This window comes from Pavona decussata, unplaced genomic scaffold (genome assembly GCF_977016875.1).
Source record: "Pavona decussata unplaced genomic scaffold, jaPavDecu1.1 SCAFFOLD_87, whole genome shotgun sequence".
Lineage (NCBI taxonomy): Eukaryota > Metazoa > Cnidaria > Anthozoa > Scleractinia > Agariciidae > Pavona > Pavona decussata.
The window spans coordinates 3,544,879-3,562,500 of NW_028145504.1; the positions used below are offsets into that span (position 1 = coordinate 3,544,879).

At 37.6% G+C, this 17,622-nt stretch overlaps 2 protein-coding genes and 1 long non-coding RNA gene across 6 annotated transcripts in view; 1 reads left to right on the forward strand and 2 right to left on the reverse strand.

Annotated features, from left to right (window-relative positions):
• LOC146474832 (uncharacterized) overlaps positions 1 to 17,622 on the forward strand; it is a 265,330-nt gene that overhangs the window by 93,565 nt on the left and 154,143 nt on the right. Inside the window, exon 3 of one of the 2 annotated variants that reach the window (XR_014866080.1) lies at positions 5,314 to 5,328. The exons of the other annotated variant lie outside the window; for it this stretch is intronic. This is a non-coding gene — a long non-coding RNA (uncharacterized LOC146474832). Of the gene's footprint in view, positions 1 to 5,313; positions 5,329 to 17,622 lie in introns of those variants that run through there. 2 annotated transcript variants of the gene reach the window in all.
• Positions 47 to 2,387, reverse strand: LOC146474836 (guanine nucleotide-binding protein subunit gamma-like). Its single transcript, XM_085116337.1, has 2 exons — positions 2,226 to 2,387; positions 47 to 384 (listed from the first exon to the last, which is right to left on the reverse strand). The coding sequence occupies exon 2, from the start codon at positions 380 to 382 to the stop codon at positions 155 to 157; it is 228 nt and encodes a 75-aa protein (XP_084972463.1). The 5' UTR covers positions 383 to 384; positions 2,226 to 2,387; the 3' UTR covers positions 47 to 154.
• LOC146474837 (cytochrome P450 3A29-like) lies at positions 3,578 to 14,751 on the reverse strand. 3 transcript variants are annotated; one of them, XM_085116588.1, is made up of 14 exons: positions 14,592 to 14,751; positions 14,231 to 14,382; positions 12,275 to 12,371; positions 11,587 to 11,645; positions 11,078 to 11,174; positions 10,820 to 10,936; positions 9,723 to 9,811; positions 9,277 to 9,416; positions 8,553 to 8,680; positions 7,342 to 7,560; positions 6,920 to 7,008; positions 5,907 to 6,044; positions 4,915 to 5,077; positions 3,578 to 4,409 (listed from the first exon to the last, which is right to left on the reverse strand). In XM_085116588.1, exons 2-14 carry the CDS (start codon positions 14,317 to 14,319, stop codon positions 4,329 to 4,331), a joined length of 1,506 nt encoding a protein of 501 aa, XP_084972714.1. In that variant the 5' UTR covers positions 14,320 to 14,382; positions 14,592 to 14,751; the 3' UTR covers positions 3,578 to 4,328. The 3 variants fall into 3 exon arrangements, with proteins under 3 accessions (XP_084972714.1, XP_084972715.1, XP_084972716.1); XM_085116589.1 differs by having other exon boundaries at positions 14,588 to 14,732; XM_085116590.1 differs by having other exon boundaries at positions 14,604 to 14,715.

Consider the following 17,622-nt stretch of genomic DNA (forward strand, 5'->3'; position numbering starts at 1 on the left):
AGGTATTATTTAGTTAATACTATATAGTAGCCGCATGGCACCTAAGACCGTTATCCATAATTTTATTGACACAAAATTATCCCGTTTACAGTATTTCAATGTTCTCCAATAGATCATTCCTTGCTGTTTGCTAGGGATAAATTTCGCACTTGTTTTACATGACTTCACATGATGAACGTTCCTTATAAGGATCATTTCCAGGTGGCTTGTGTGGAGACCCCTTTGCACATGACAGCAAGTAATCCTCGCCAGCGTGTCGTTTACAGTGGTACACCAAGTCAGCGCACACCTCCGACATCCGAGTTCGTTTGATGTCCTTCTCTTTCTTCAACTGCGCTATTTCCCTCTTCAACGACAGCTTCACCATGGAGTCGCACGACATAGCTACAAAGATGAACATCGCTTTATTTCACTGGAATCTTAAATCCTTTTTTTGAGAGAAATCACAGATGTTCTGACATCAATTATTAAATTGTTACGTGTTTGTTTACTTATTTATCTCTTTTTTAGGGCCTAGCTGAAAATTATTTCTGTTATTGTAGCTACCCTATTTAAATAAATTGCACTATTATTACATACATATTTCATGATTTTATTTCCACTTGTACACCATTCTTGAAAATTTAGTCTAAACTGCATATAAAGTTGTAAGTTCAATTTGTTATTTTTTGGATTTAATAAATGTTAATGTTGTTAATAGAAATTAGATGTCATCAATTTTTTTTTTATTTTAACTAAATGTTTCATACTGTTTCATAGGTTCATGAGCCAGTTTGCAAAACCAAAATCGCTTAAATGGAGGAAACGAAATAAACCTTTTTTTCGTGTTTTTTTTTTTAATTTCTGTGATTAAGGTACCAGATTGTTTGCTTGTGAAGAAAAGGTGTATTTTCAGTAATTATTGCAATTATAAAATGAGTATTTAATCCTATTCATTCTGTATACTTAAAGGGCTACGATATAGTTTGCTTATTGTTTCTTAAACAAAACACACCATGAACATATCGAGGATGCTAATGATTTGTTCGAATTCACCTAGTTGAAATCATTTTCGAATTTGTCAGCCTCGCATTCTCGTCTAAACAATTTTTTAATCAACTCTCTTATTTTCTCATGAGCCAGAAAACGTTATTTATTCTGCCAATTTTAACTTGCTTTTTGCCGGGGAATGTATATGTTGTTGACTCGAAGCAAGTTGTTTTGGCATTAACCCGAAAAAGCAATTCACAGGATAGGTGGTTGAGGTCCCGCAGATGTATGAAATACTTCTTATTTTATCAGTTTGTACATCCATCTATCAACATAGTATTTCGTTTATCATGCTAAATGAAACAACCATTTGAGTTATTTTCAAAAGCAGAACAGGTCAATCTACACCTGAAAAGACTGCTTTCTTTTTCTTATGTCCTTATCCTGAACAAGAGTAGTTGGAGCGAATCTTAGTAAATAACATATATTCTGGAAAAAATCGCTCCTCTCTACATCGTTTTTATTTTTCAATATTTCCCGTTTCAAAACAAATCTTCTCTTCACGATGTCGAAAATTCTTGGTCCGCTAAATAGCGCATCACTTCACTTGATTATTGTCGGGGTATTTGGCTTTATGGCCGGTATATCGGCACAAACATTTTGTTTCTTCCAAAAACTAAAGTAGTACAATAATTGTCAGTAGAGGGAATTTAAGAAAACAAGTGATGCTTGTGAGGTAAACAAATCCTGGAGAATTTTCTTCCTTATTCTTACCAAAATTACTAATAGCACCAAAGGCCGTTCGTAACGAAACTATGCAACTGGAATTTTCAACCGTCAACACATGACTTTTTTGTAGCTAAATCTAGACGGAAAAGCCTTGATTCGAGTGTTATTAAAAGTAAAGAGTTCATATAAAGATCTCGATGTTCTGATATGTAACGTCCGTTCCTAGTCGCAGAGCACTTTACGCCTAAAATGCCGAAAAGCTAATTTAGGTTCACAGAACTGAACAGCGTTCGTCAAAGAAAGTTTATCTTGAAAATTCTTTATCTTCCTTCAATATTTAATTTGTGACATGGTAGTGGGATTTTTGATTTTGCTTCAGAAAATTTGCTAATTACTTTCCTCCGGTAGCAATTCGTTGTAAGCAATTTCTTTTTCAATTTTCGGTTTAGAAACTTCGAAAAATAAAACCATTCAAAAGCGGCAATCAACATATAGGATTTTCTTGACATGAAAATAGATCTACTCACTTGCTATTTCAGCTTTGCTCGTTTAAATGTTGCCTTTGCTGAAAATATGGTTCCTTTGTCCTTCTGCCTCCTTGAAATCAAGTGAAAAATGAAAAATTGTTGACTCTAAACCCATCACTTACATCTTTTTATTCGCCATTTCATTGGCTGGCGGTGTTTTCAAAGCTGAAAAATCCCATGATTCCCTACGATGCTTCAGCATTGAATGGTGTCACCAGAATACACTTTATTTAACCTCGTTATGAGGGCGCAACCTCGTACCCAGGTTCGGCGTTTCGAATCTTTCAGCTTTTAACATCGTGTTGTTTCTTATCTACTTTGATCCACTTCGCATCTCTCCGCCTAGGTGTACAAATGGTCGGAGCGATATACCTGTGTTATACTAACAACCCATACGGATGAAGAGGCCATAATTCTAATTGCTTCATGCTAAAGAAACCAGGTCATTAGCTCCGGCATGCCTACCATTCTCAGTGAGTGTATTTCATAAATTAAAATTCACAGAACTGAAGGAAGTTCTGGCTTTGTTAAAAGAAAACAGTTTTTGTCATAACATCTGCTAGTTCACTAAACTAAAAGTCATTTTGCAGCCATCAGTGCATGGTTTAATGTGGAAAGTGTCTTAGACGACAACTGCCGGTTTACCTTTACACTTTTGCTTCTCCTTGCGCTCTTAAAACAGAAATAATTGAAACAGTTATATCTTCCACTGTTTTCTTATACATATCGGAAGTATTTTTGTTGAAAAGATTCCATTGTTACTAAAACGGCTCAACTCAATGTATTCGCTAGTTGAGGTTGGAAGAAAAACCGTACTCGAAAAGCAGCAAAAGCAAAAAGAGAAGGAAAAGAAACAAAAAGATGGCCCGTAGGAAAGGTTTAGCGAAAAAAACGAAAAACTCTTAAAACTTTGGTTTCTATACTCATGATCGAACAAAACGTGTAAAATTGGCCCAACCCCCTCCCCTCAATACTGTAGGACGCAGGAATGCTTTTATGGGAAAAAACTTTAATTATAACAATGTTGCCGATTTCATTTTACCCATTTAGGCGTGTATTCCAAGCTCTCTTGCTGCCACCACACTTGACACTAGCTAATTGTCAAAAACACCCCACATTGCCAAACTAATTTGCGCACCCGTAAAGCGCGTTTAAATCGACGCTCAGCGGTTTAAAGGATTTAAAAATTCAAGTTCACATATGATCTGCAAACAAAGGATCAAGGGAAGGTTTACAATTTTAACATTTTTTAAAAATGAATTGCTTCAAAAGAGCTTAGATCTCCAATCTTTCTATAGGTGTAATAAAAAATATATGATACAGTACACTGAATAAATTACATCAAACAAGGCTTCCTTTGGCTCAAATTTATTGTCATATTCTTCAACAACCAGCCCTGCTACATAAGACTGACGAAGTTACAAATATTAGCGGCTGGTGAAATGCTACCCTACGTTCTATAACAATATAATACGTGTCAGTATTGACGATTTTTTTTAGGGTTTATAGACTCTAATTCTAGTTGCAGTGTCAAAAGGGTAATGCCATCTAGCTATTTGTAGTGTCACTTTGAACAATCAAAAATATAGTGATATTTAGGAAAAAGTAAAAATAATGGTCCAATTTTGAATTGGAAATGGAATGGTAAGCTCGAAAAAAGTGGCCAGGTTTTGGAAGTTTTTTTGTCCATGCGGATTGAAAACTTGCTAACAACGGATTAGGGTTTGTTCGTCGATCGAAAATCACGTGATAATTTGTTCTACTTTAAGAAATATTTTGTGTAGTACTCCAATATTACTTTTAATATTTTCTTTTGTTGTAATTTTATTTTTGAGCAAGAGTGAGTACAAATAAAGATTGATTGATTAATTGCAGTTGTGACCAAAACATAACAAAATAGAAGGATTTTTTCCGAGCTTGGCATACCTTTTTAAGGGGACAAATCGGTGAACTATACACAACGCACCCAGCTAACTGAGCAGACCCAATAAGTGGGTGAGGTTATAACTGGAAAATACATGAAAAAGAAAATGATAAGTGTTAGTCATACTGCAGATTTCTTCCACTTTGTCTAAGATGAAACATGGCAGCAAACGCCTTGTTTTAGTCCCTCGGTGAGAGTCGTAGCATGACTTTTCCTTGAGGACAAGTGAGAACGGCACCAACAACAAAACCTAAAGGAACCTGCAAAGAAAGAAAACAAATGTCATGATTCGACATCGAGAAATCCATTAGGTAGAACTATTCATTTAAGTTTGAATTGAGTTCGAATGCTTAGCCTTAACGACAAATAAACCATCTGAAAGCAATGGTCACACGCCATACAACTCCACGATATGGCCGGTTACTCACGCATGCGCACTGCTATAACACACGGCCAGTGGCAACCACGGACAGCTGTTTCGGCCTCATTAGGCCTCATCAGCACGACACGTTTTTTTTTTTTTTTCTTTTTTTGTTACGGCTCTTTCTCTGTGGCACACTACCTTCTCATTTCCTCATCAAGCTCCTATATTTCACTGATTTTCTCTTTATAACTAGTTCTCCATAGGTTTTTTATTAGTGTTAGTTAATTTTTAATAAGTTTTCTCACTGCCTGATGATTTTTTTTGATTTTTTTTTTACCGTGGATAAATAAAGTTATTGTTATTGTTGTTGTTGTTCCACTGTCCATTTTATTCAAACTTACCTCCGTTTTCTCGGTGCGTTCCAGCTTGTACTTCTTCAGTAATTTCACCAGCGTCATTTTTATTTCCAGCAAGGCAAATCTCATGCCAACACAGTTATGAGGACCATAGCCAAATGGCAAGAATGTGTAAGGGTGGCGCTTTGCTTTCTCAGCTTCAGTGAACCTAAACCAAAATAAAAATGAAATGTCAGCTACGAGAAGAGCTAGGGAGATAAATCTTCGTAAAGAGCAAGAAAGAATATAAGAAGAATATTGACTTTGGAAAAAAACTGTCGAAATCTGCATTGAATGCCAGGTGGTCGAGTTAATGGTTGACCAGGAGGCCGCGGGGTTCTAAACCCAGCCGGATCGCGGAACAACAACCCCTCAGTTGTTGACAATGACGTATTATTCAGTGAGCGACACTGGCATACTGGGAAAAAGGAAATCCGAGTGCTCCTATCAGGAGTCGAACCTTAGACCTTCCAATAGCTAGCTCGGTTGCTCTACCACTGAGCTACTCGTGGGAGCTAAGGCCGTTAAACTAGGCTCGTGCTGTTGTTGTCAACATTATCGTTAACGCCTATAATTTTCACTTTTAAATTTTCCGCGCACCGCCAATTCGGATGTTATGTCGTCATATGGCAGCCTTTATTGTCCGGAAGCGTTTTTTTCTGTGAAATAATTGGGCAATCATATGACCTGATGAAATCCAAAATGGTAGCGCGCGGAAAAATTAAAAGCCAAATATTCACATTATGTTTTGTCTGATACTGAAATATTCCCAGTATTTCGGTGTTTGGCGATAGAATTAAGAATTGGACGGTATAACCAACAACTTAAAGCCAATTAGACTGAAGCTTTCCTTTAAATAGTTAGAAAGATCGTGCTGGCTGTACATTAAGAAATATTTTCATCTTGAGATGATTGAAGAAGGAAAGATCATTTCATGGAGATCCTCAGCAACCTCTTTCAAAGTGTCTTAAACGAATTATGTCTACTGCGTATCTCACCTCTCTGGATCAAACTTTTCAGGTTCTGGCCAAATCTCTGGGTCATGATGGATTGCATAGACTGGGATCAGGATCGGCAGCCCTTTAGGTATGTTCACTCCTTTGATGGTACAGGCCTCGTTGCAATCTCTCTGCAGACTAAGGAAAGAAGGTACGATCAAGATGGAGGCATTGTAAGCAATGACAAATGACGAACCGGATGGTAAAAAAAGTCTCATCATGGAAAAGTAAAGGAGACGATTGTTACGTTCCAAACAAGTCTCACTTTTAATCTTAAAGATTTTGAAGATATTCCTGGGTTACAGGGTTGCCAAGGTCAGATATTTGAAAAAGCTTCTTACAAGGAAACAATAAAACGGTCACAGTCAACCGTCCGCTGGAGGATCTTTCCTGTAGGTCCACAATAACTCCTGGGGACCATAAGGGAAGCGTCAGCTTCAAATGGTCTCATGTGTTACCGGCTATGGAGGGTCTACTGTACCTACCCCAAAGGCGGCCCAGTTTTCCACTAAAAGCTCTTTCGTAACCACATATTGTAAAAAAAAAACCCCTTGATATCGTTCGTTTCTGAGCCAACCGTCTTTGAGGAAAGAGCGAGCCAACCGCTGAATTAAGCTCCTTCGAAAATCTCTTCTTTGGAAAAGTCATTTCTTCGTTTTCCGTGTAAACGAAGTTTTGGATATGCGGAGGGTTTTTAAAATCGTGTACCCGTTCTCCGCTTTTTAAAAGAAAAAGAAATCAAACTGTGTACATGTTGACGAACCCGTATGGCTAAACAAGTAGTCTATATAAGGGGTGAATTTTACGATCAAAATGTATGGAGCGGGATAACGATTAATTCCTCGTTTGTGGGAAAAGGTCCTAAACGATCAAACTAAGATTTATAGAGCTGTAGCAGCATTATCTTAACCAGAAATGTAACTGTCATAATCGTAGACGTCAAAACTAAACTGATTGACTAGCCAATCGACGTTTTTCAGTACTGAGAAAATACATCGTTGTTCTTTACTCACGCAAATCCTGGGGGATACATTCTAAGTGCTTCGTTGATAACCATGTCCAGATAATCCATCTTGTGAATCACATCATACGACGGCGATTTCTAAAGATGGTGAAGCAAAAATTTAAAACGATCAGCTGACAGAATATTTCGTTAAGCTTTCAAAGTTGTACTCAGATACTCTAGCACACGTCTAAGAATTAGAAAACCGTTTGGTTATATATGGTTATAAAGGTCAACTCTGCCGCTCCCTGTAATTTACCTGATTTTTGCTTCCACCATGAGACACAAAAAATGTTCGCGACAGTTATTCCACTTAAATTTCATGGTAGTCTTAGACTAGTCTTTTCAAAAGAAATATCCCTTCAATCCCTTGGCGACAACACAAATGAGAGCAAAAATACTTTCACAACAATCTCTTTTAATGATACCCACCTCCTCTTCAGGCCACATGCGGTCAATCTCGTCTCTCAGTTTGTCTTGCACATGCGTATCAAGGGCAAGATGATAACAAGCAAACGCCAGTGTGGTACTGGAGGTTTCGTATCCAGCAAGAAGGAACACAAGACTTTGAGCTTGAATATCTTCGTTGTCAATTTTCTGTCCTCCTGTTTCATCTTTTGCATCGAGCATCAACTGCAGCAAGTCTTTTCGCTGTAAACGAAGGATGTAAATATAAACAACAATTCCGTTTACAGTATTCTTAATTCTAAGGAAAGCCATCTACAAAAAAGCCACGTGCGCCCAGTTCATTCGTTTTTCCTTTTCGTCGGCGTTTTGTTACCATAGTTACCGTGCACTAAGTCCGTAGTCAAGGATAATTGGAAAAAGAAAAAATTTCTAAAACAGGCAAAAAAATGCCACTTGTATTGATGGAAACTAAGGATGAGTCGATATCGATATTTGCGTACTCGATGCCACGATATTTGGGTTTTCCTGAGATATAATTAATCTTCAGAAAAGTCGTAACTGTTCGTGACCAACCGAAGGAAGTATACACATGTCATACTATATGTTTTGCGTTTGCTGTCGTACTCATAGAAGTTAAGCTTAGTTTCTGTGTAGTCACTAGCACTGGCGGGTTTAGGGGAGGGGTCCCAGGGGTCCGACCCTCCCATATCTTTTAGACCAAAACCGAGGCGCCCAGATATTTTTTTTCACGATGGGTAGCAAGTCAAACATTCCAACTCTCCTCCCCTCCCCCCTTCATTTACCTGGAGTTCTGACTCTTGATAAAGCTTTGCAGGTGTTGGCCGGAGAATAAAAAGCGGACGAATCGATCCCGGTATTCATCAAACCTGGATTTTACCGTGAAGAATCACTTATAGCGATTGCATTAATGAAAGTAATATTATATCATCGAATCACGATAAATTTCGAACGGACAGTGAAGCCAGAACCACCTCACTCAATCATGATTTTGTACAAATAAACCAACCTTTTTTTCTCAATTTCTCCTTCAAAGTTAAATAAAAATTTTCGCGGTTTTCGGCTTTTGTACTGTAGGTAAGTGTTAAAGTACGTTCAGTGCTGAAATATTACATTAATTTCATTTCCTGCAATACTTTTTTTGTTGCGATATTACTTGCAGTTTTTAAACAAGTGTTAACTTAGACAGCTGTGTTGGATATGAAAGTAAAACTTACATGTGTTTTGCTGTGACCATTTGCTTTCGTCCTTTCAGTGATAATGTTGGCTGCCACGGACCCAATCTTCTCAAAGTGAAGCGCGTCGGGGAGATACTTCAATAAGCGGTTTCCAAATGGCAACAGCACTGTACAATTAATGCGTTAAAGAAAATATAAGAACATCATGAAATTAATCGAAGAACATTTAACTAGAATCAGATGGCAGGAGATAATGAATAATTCATCAAGTGAATGTCACTGTGCTGAAGATCTTTTCACGAAAGGATCAATTTTTCAATTGTCCACATAACAGTGGAACCTCGCTTTAACGAAGCGCTCAGGGACTGGGAAAATTGGCACGTAATATCGAGGGTTCGCTACTAGTATGTCGAGGATCTGTTTCAAACATTTTAAACTAAGGTCAGGCTGAAGAATATCGTTCGTTACAGCAATGACTTCGTTATATAGAGGCTCGTTAAATCGAGGTTTCATTGTATTACTTACATTACAGTGGGTTATTATTATTATTATTATTATTATTATTATTATTATTATTATTGTTATTACTATTTACCGATTTATACAGGATAAAAAGACCCAAAGGTTTTTTTATCGTAACAAACTTCTAGATATTTGCCTCGAAGACAGCAAGATCACATTGCTTCCGAAGCATGCAAGAAAACGACATCCAAGGATATTGTTTTCAGTTTGTCATTATTGGCAAAAAGTATTTTATACTTACACATTATTCCAACAAGAGGGTTTGGAGCCATCGCTTTCTTGGCCTGTTCGGTGATGGGATCATTTTCGATAGTTTGCGTTTCTGCTTTGACCCCAAATGCTGTTGACAAAATCACTTCCATGGTAAGGCTCTGAAGCCATCTAAGAAACAAATTCACAAGATGCATTCAATTACACGTTTTTAACACTCGAAGTTAAAGAAATCTCTAATAGCCTGCAACTTCACGAATGCTGACATTTGAAACGCTTATTGGAGTTTCAAAAGACGACCATCAGCTAAAGAGAAAACACGGAAGGTATTGATTTGTAACTTGGGATAGAAATAAAACAACAACAACAACAAGGCGTACAATGATTCTTTTAGATTAAATGATGCTTTTATCGTGTTCTTCTATACATAATCATCGTGCCACCAGGTACTACAATTCTCCGAAACAAGTTACCAACCTGTGAAAATCAACGACCTCCCCCTTCTTAGAAATCCTGTCTACTTTTTCCAACAAAGTATCCAGAGCTTCATTTATAAAGGGAATCATCTAAAACAATGAAACAATATATTAAATAAATAAATGTCTATCGCAATCGTAAAGGGTCAAAGTCTACTTAGCTTTTCTGACCAGACAATTTCCTTTTTAAATGTGCATGGGCATTAAAGCATGTACTATCCATATTTAAGTCTTGCGGGGTTTGGATTCGGGAAAACGTGCGACTTCCGCGTTTTTCAACAATTATTCGCAGAGGTGGAAGTGGATAATAGTACCGAGACATTTACTGAGACGCGAAGCGACGGGGTACATATCTACGACTATTCCCTGATACTAAGGCGGATAACTGTTTTAGTATCAGAGGCAGCGGAGCGTTTGAATCGTGGAGGGTGGGGGGCTCATCTTTCACCCAGCCACGCGCATACCCCTACTCAAATTTTCCAAAATGCGCTTTGCGTTGTTCGTTTGCACAAGCAAACCTCCTTGCAATCTTAACAGTGTCTAGTGTGTTCGTAATCGGTTTGTGACAATGCAACACTAGGCAGTTGTTTAGGCTGTACTGCTTTGTAACCTGATGTATTTCGGGTAGCGCAGTTCTGGCTGCATCAAACGTTTTACAACATATTATTTCGCTAAGCGCGATGCTGGTGAAGCAATTTATGAAAAGATCACGAGATTGACTATTTTGCCAATTTTTATTTTGTCCAAATTTTGTCTGGGGTGGCTACAGCCCCCCTGCCCCCCCCCCCCCCCTCCCACTCCGCCGCCTATGACAGTATATAACAAATCAGTGGATAATGAACTCCTATTAGATTTATTTCTGCGACAAACTCGCGAGAAAGTCAACTGTCCTGATCACATTGAAATTGGAAAAAGTCAAGTTAGATTTGACGTTATAATTACTGTTGGAAGATTATTACTTTCATACAATCGGTTGCTAACCAGTTAAGGCATTTTAATTAACAATGGTCTTATTTAATCTCCCTCTTACTTTCCCGTTCTTGTCATTTTGGGGGTTTAAAAGTTAGAGTCGATTTTATTTTCTACACATATACTTGCCTGCTTCATTTTCGACGCGCTAAACGTTGGTGACAAGGTGTTGCGTATGTCTTTCCATTTCTGACCACGTGCAATTGTTAACATTCGATCATAAGGCTTTGGGATATCCGCTAGGCTCTGATTATGCAAAAGAAGGAAGCCTGTTATGATAATTAACGAAGACCAACCTCTACTTCGAACATCATCAACAAACAATTGGGAAACTCTACACAGAGTTCAACCAGTCAGTAAACAGCATTCACATAGAAAACCATTTACCTTTCGATCGTGGAATTTAAGAAATTCCTTAATGAGGATGTCTTTGATCATTTCTGGATCAGCCACCATGAGAAAAGCTTCCCGGAAAAAATACACACTAAAGACAAAAAGATCGTTGAATCACATTGATGCTGAATACAATTTTGGTAGAACGTAATTCAAGAGGTCAAAAAAAAAAAATTCATTCAATTAGTAATAGGGCCGTTTTCAATTGACTGTCAAAAGTAATTTCACGTTTGGTTTGGCTTTGCTTTAATGAGCTCTGTGATTGGTTGACAAAGTTCGCGCCATCTTCTCAAACAATGGGAAGCCAAACCAAAACCAATCGCGACGTTTTCCCGCGCTTGGCGCAGGTTACAAGTATTTGCTTCGAGTTCTGATGGGTTCATTTCGCTGTTTGTCTCTGTTGTGATTGGCCAGGGTAATTACTCCTGTTTTGGATTTACGACACTCAGTTGAAAACCCCTCTAACGATAATAATCAAACAGATCTGACATTTTGTAACATACCCAAAGACCTTCCCATACTTCTTATACCATTCCAGGTGACGCTTTGGAACCTCATTTGGCTGTAAAAGAATCAAGCAGTTTCATTTCTTAAGACAGAATTATCATTCAGTATGGGGGATTTAGAGGGAAGATCCAGGGTATTTTAATATGCACACAAAATCACATGATTTCCAGTGCAATTCCGAATAAGTGGTGAGTTTATTTTTCAAAGACTAGATTTAGTGCAATTTGTGGCCTTTGAAAAATTAACACGTTTTAACAACTACAACAACAATTTATTTTGTAAATTAGGGTCACATAAGGGGCTTGTCCCGCTAATAGCCACAAAGCTAGTCGAGGCGGGACAAGCCGAGCACGAGAACATAATGGGAAAAAAATTACAGCATTACACGGCGCACTTATTCCAATTTTTGTTAAATGACACCGACTGATTTGCGACTTTACTTGTCAATCATGTTCAATTTCAACTTTTTACACTCAATCGCATTTTTGTGCACTGTTTGGGATTAACTGACATACCCTCTGTCAATCAGAATGCAAAAATGTTTGTATATATATTATTAACTACAAACTGAGTTGAAGTTTATTCACTCGTTTATAAAGAATCATAACAAAGACAAAATCAAGGTTGGAGTTAAGTCTTAGAGGCCATTAAGCGGTCACCTCAATAAAATAACCAAAAACTTACACTGAGGATGGAACTTGCTGAAGTTCCAAAAAACGGGATTGGCGTCGGTCCAGGAATTCCCAGTTTCTTAAATACAGTGAATGGCGCAACGCAGAAACTGCATGCAGTAAAGAAGAAAATTGCAAATATTATTAGAAAATTTATTATAAGAAAGAACGTTCCTGTTTGTCATCAAAGGAAAGAAAGCTGTGTGTGTATGAAGAGAAAGAGAAGGGTCTCAGTTTCAAAACCATGTTGTCCCTGTCTCAATTTTGCTCCATTTATTGACGTATAACACAATAATAATAATAATAATAATAATAATAATAATAATAATAATAATAATGATGATGATGATGATAATAACAATAAAAGCACCGCTAGGATTACCTTAATTACATACGGCTGTCAGTTTAACTTCGAGAACTGTTGTTTCCTTGTCTTATGTATTTTATTTTAGCTAGCGGTTAGCTCCTGTCATAGTAGTAACAGCGCTGCGGTGAGGCAGCAAAAACAATTCATTTTCAGTATGAATTTTGCACAGAAGATATTTCCATGCTGAAATGTTTTCAGTGGCTATAATCATGAAGGATTAGATTTCGTTCTAGACCTGATTTAAGTACAAGCACTGCTCACCACTTTCAGTATTTACTGAACTTATATGCTTTGCAGAATGTCTTACCCCCCCGGGGAGGGGTACTCCCTTATATGGGCTATATAGGTATGTGCGGCGCCAAAGGGTATGGTTTTTCATCCGCTTTGGTCATAAATAGGGTATCGATTTTAACCATTTTGTCGCCATTTTGGTAAATAAATAGGGTATCAAATTTTGCGCTCCAGTCTTAAATCCGTTTGTTTTTTTTGAAGAAGCTACTTCTTCATCATGATGTTTACAGCAACAGTGTACGTGCCGCAACGGCTTGTCATGCGCTCCGGTCATATGCGCTGGACTCCAGGGGTTTTTGAACTGAAGTTGACCAGACACTATCAGGTCATAAATAGGGTATCAAATTTTTGGTCAGGTCATAAATAGGGTAGGGAAAATCGCAGATTTTGGTCATAAATATGGCAAGGGTTTTGGGAAGCGGGCCGCACACTCCTATTTTTTTTTATTTGGGAGTACCCCCCCCCCCCCCCGCCCGGCCCCCCGGGTCTTGCCCCTGAAGTATAACTGGACGTTTTCCTGGCGAAGACATAAGTTTGCTAAATATTATTCGGTTATACTATTATTAAATATTATTCGGTTATACTAAATAAATATATATGGTCACGCAGCGGGAGCGGTGTTATTGAAATAAGAACACGTTTCGTGTCTTGCGAATTCGACTTCTGTCTGATCTGAACCTTGAAGAACAAAATCCAGCCTTCAAATCTCCGGCTAACGCGGTAAGCTTTTCCCACGTTTTATCTGCGTGAAGGTCTTTTCTTAAGACTGGTAAAACTGCCTCGTCCCCAGGCGCCGAGCAAAAAAAAAAAAAATAAATAAATAAATGAAGAAAAAAGAAAGAAAAAAGTGAGCGCGGGGGTAAATGGGAAGGAAGCGACCACAACGCCACACGCACTGCGCTAAATCAATCCCACAACGCCACACGAACAGCACACGATCCTGGGGACGAGGCAGCTGGTAAACTAACACGAAGAATTCGAAATAACAGTTCTCGCTCCAAATCGCACTCTAGCAAAGGAAATTGTCAGATGCGAAGTGAGTTTTACCTTTTGAATTCTTACGTAACTCGTAATTTAGACTGTTAAAATTTTTAGGGGGTCTTAGTTTTCGTACTGGTGGGAACATAGGTCTTAGTTTTCGTAACACCCGGATTGATTTGGCCAGATGTTGAAGCGCCGTGACATGACCCTCAAAGTCGCTAGCGTGACTGCGAAAGGGCCTACAAAGAAAACAATCGTATCTTGCATATTGAAATGACAAAATTATGGAAATTTAAATACAACATTACTCAATCGCTACATCCTACATACCGATAAAATAGGAGAATCAACAATCCAACCACAATCGTGACCCAGTGGTCCGTCGCAAACGCTGCTATTGTGTGCAGAAAATCAGCCATGTTTACGTGGGTTAGTACAGTAAACTGAATCGGTCAGATCTGCAGGTCGTTTTCGTCGCTAATCTAAAAACAGGAATGAAAAAGGTCTAAAATCTTGCGTGTTCAAATTAAATTTACGAACGCTTATAGTTTTCAGGATCGTTCGCAAAACTACAACAACGATTAAGCATACAACACTGCTTTCAACACCAACATGTTATCAAAATGCAAGCTTAAATGTGAGGAACGAATTTGATTTCTTGTGAACTAATTTATAGATTTTATACACTTACGTTTCTGCTAACGTCTGGTATCAAAACCAAACGAAGTCTCGTTTGCTTCTTTCTTAAGCGTTTCGAACTTCGCTTCACTTTTTTCTCTAACTGGGTAGATTTGACGCGTGGACGCTTTCTTATGTCTGTTTTGAAAAAGCTGACCGGGCGCAAATTTGAATTTGGTAATGTTTATATTTAGCGGCAGATGTAATGCCGATTCGACTGGGGACCGTGACACGTCAGAACGTGTGACAGGCTACTTTTCGATTTAATTTTACTTCACGAAAGGAGTTCCAAGGCAACTTGCCAAAGTTATTTATAATAAGAAGAAAATTAAAAAGAAGGAGAACACAAAGAAACAAAACTAATTTTAGTGTTCGGCTGTTGTATATCGGGAAAGTTGCATCAGTATTGTCGTTGACGTAATCACCGGAAGTTACGTCTCGGCTTAGTAAATACCATAAAGGGTAATATTGAGAAAAATCTAACATTGGAACTTTACAAGAAGTGTTTGTTAGGTGACTCTTGCACCAGCTACTGTTGGTGATGTAATTTGAATGTATTTATTAAAATTTTAATTAATATGCCATCAACACAAGTTTGTCTAGGACATAAAATTTCAACGACGTAAATCAGTCTCTCACTCTTCTTAGAACAAAGAACGTGTCGTTTCACTGATTTTAATTGCATATTCGGCGTTAATTTGCCGCGTTTTTAATTATTTTCTTCAATGTTGGCATTCTTATAATCCCATGATAAGATAAGAGGCATCGAAGTTCAAATATCGGTAACAATGTCAAACCTTTTTTATTTCGGCTGAAAAAACCGTGATATTGCTACACCAGCAATATTAAGCTAAGCATTCAAGACAGCAGTTTTTTTTGTATTAAGTGTCTGTATTGAACTCTTAACACTGAAGCTCCTTTAATTGGAACAGGAACTCTTACTGGTCCTTTAACACAATGAAGCGGAATAAAATAAATGTAGCCTGCTACTTGAATATAATTTCCACGAGAAGAAAATTTTGATAAGTGTGTTAAAGCAGATTATATCTATCGACTAGCAAATTTGTAAACAAACTTTATTAGTCAACCGTTTTTAAACTGAAAAAGTGAGACTTGCTCAGGGTTCAGTTTGCCTGCATGCATCCCATTGCAATATATAGTGTTTGGCTTCCGTGACTTTTCGGTTGTTTCGTATATTGCTCACGACTACACTCATGACGTTCGGGAAAGACTGCCGCTTGGAGCACGTTGCATCATTCCTGGACCATGAACAATAAATATCAAGTAACTGCAATGTACTAATTATTCAACCTGTTTATCTAGTAGTAACGCTTTGGTAGCCTGCCGTATTTTTAGCACAGTGTCTAATCGAAGGCTCAGTGTTGTCTTCGATCTCTAACTTAAAGTATGGTAAATTAATAATAATAATAATAATAATAATAATAATAATAATAATAATAATAATAATAATAATAATAACAACAACAACAACAAGCTTTATACAGGGAGCCCACATCACGAAAGTGATATTCAGTGGGGCCCTGTAGATTGAGAAATGATTTAAAGATTACAATTATTTTAAAAATTACAATTATTTAAAAGTCTAGAATACAAAGCCAGCGATAAGAAATAATATTTATAGAATAAGAATTAAAAACTAGCTAAAAACACGCTCTTTGATATGTTGCTTAAAAATTGAAACAGAATTTATGTCTTTGAAGGACTGTTCTAAAAAGTTCCATTCCCTAATACCCTGGTAAAGGAGTGTCTTCTTTCCGTAGTTTGTTCGTACTCGTGGAAGACAGAAATCATTCTTTCTCCGGGTATTATAGGAATGGATGTCACTGTTCTTAAGAATATTGAAATTATAATCTACAGTAGGAGATAGCAAGGGGTGACAGGCCTGCGCGACTTCTAACAATGGAAACATTTTTGATGTGTAACCTCTTTATATTTTTGCTCTGACAAGCATGTCATTTAGAGATTTTCCCTTTTTAAAGGAAATTAGTGGTGGCTCTTTGAAGATTTCTCGTAGGAAAGGCTGGTTTTGTATTAAGTGCCATTTTTCCATTAAAACATGTTTGAGGCTGGGCACGTTGTATATCGTGTTTACCAGTGTCGCACAGAGAAAAAAAATTATTATCGTCAATGTAATGTTTCCAAACTGTAGGTTTTACGACGCTGTAGCAAGCAATGTGAGTTTGCAAGCAAGACCGCGGTTTCGAATCTTACGATTCTCGTCATTTGCTATTTGAAGATTTTTTTATGGGGAAAGGTAGAGTGTTATACTCAATTCCGTTACGTTCCGTTCCGTTCAGAATGCACCATTTTCGATCCTACCATACTACATTAGTGGCTATAAAAACCCAAAACTGCCATACTATCCGGCGGAACGGAATTGAGTATAACACTCTACCTTTCCCCATAAAAAAATCTTCAAATAGCAACTGACGAGAATCGTAAGATTCGAAACCGCGGTCTTGCTTGCAAACTCACATTGCTTGCTACAGCGTCGTAAAACCTACAGTTTGGAAACATTACATTGACGATAATTTTTTTTCTCTGTGCGACACTGGTAAACACGATATACAACGTGCCCAGCCTCAAACATGTTTTAATGGAAAAATGGCACTTAATACAAAACCAGCCTTTCCTACGAGAAATCTTCAAAGAGCCACCACTAATTTCCTTTAAAAAGGGAAAATCTCTAAATGACATGCTTGTCAGAGCAAAAATATAAAGAGGTTACACATCAAAAATGTTTCCATTGTTAGAAGACGCGCAGACCTGTCACCCCTTGCTATGGCTACTGTGATTTTTTCCAGACAGAGCCCCGTTCTAACGCGTGAAACCATTTAATTAACACATTAAAACACAGTCTTGTACTGTACAAAATCTATTTAGTCTATCACAAAATACACGCAAATTACACAGCATATTCTGCTAACACCGAGGGTAGAAACCTACCCCATTGTGTATTTTTATTTTAGACTAAAAAATTATCAAAAATTACAAAACAAATGACAAAAAATCTCACTTAAATA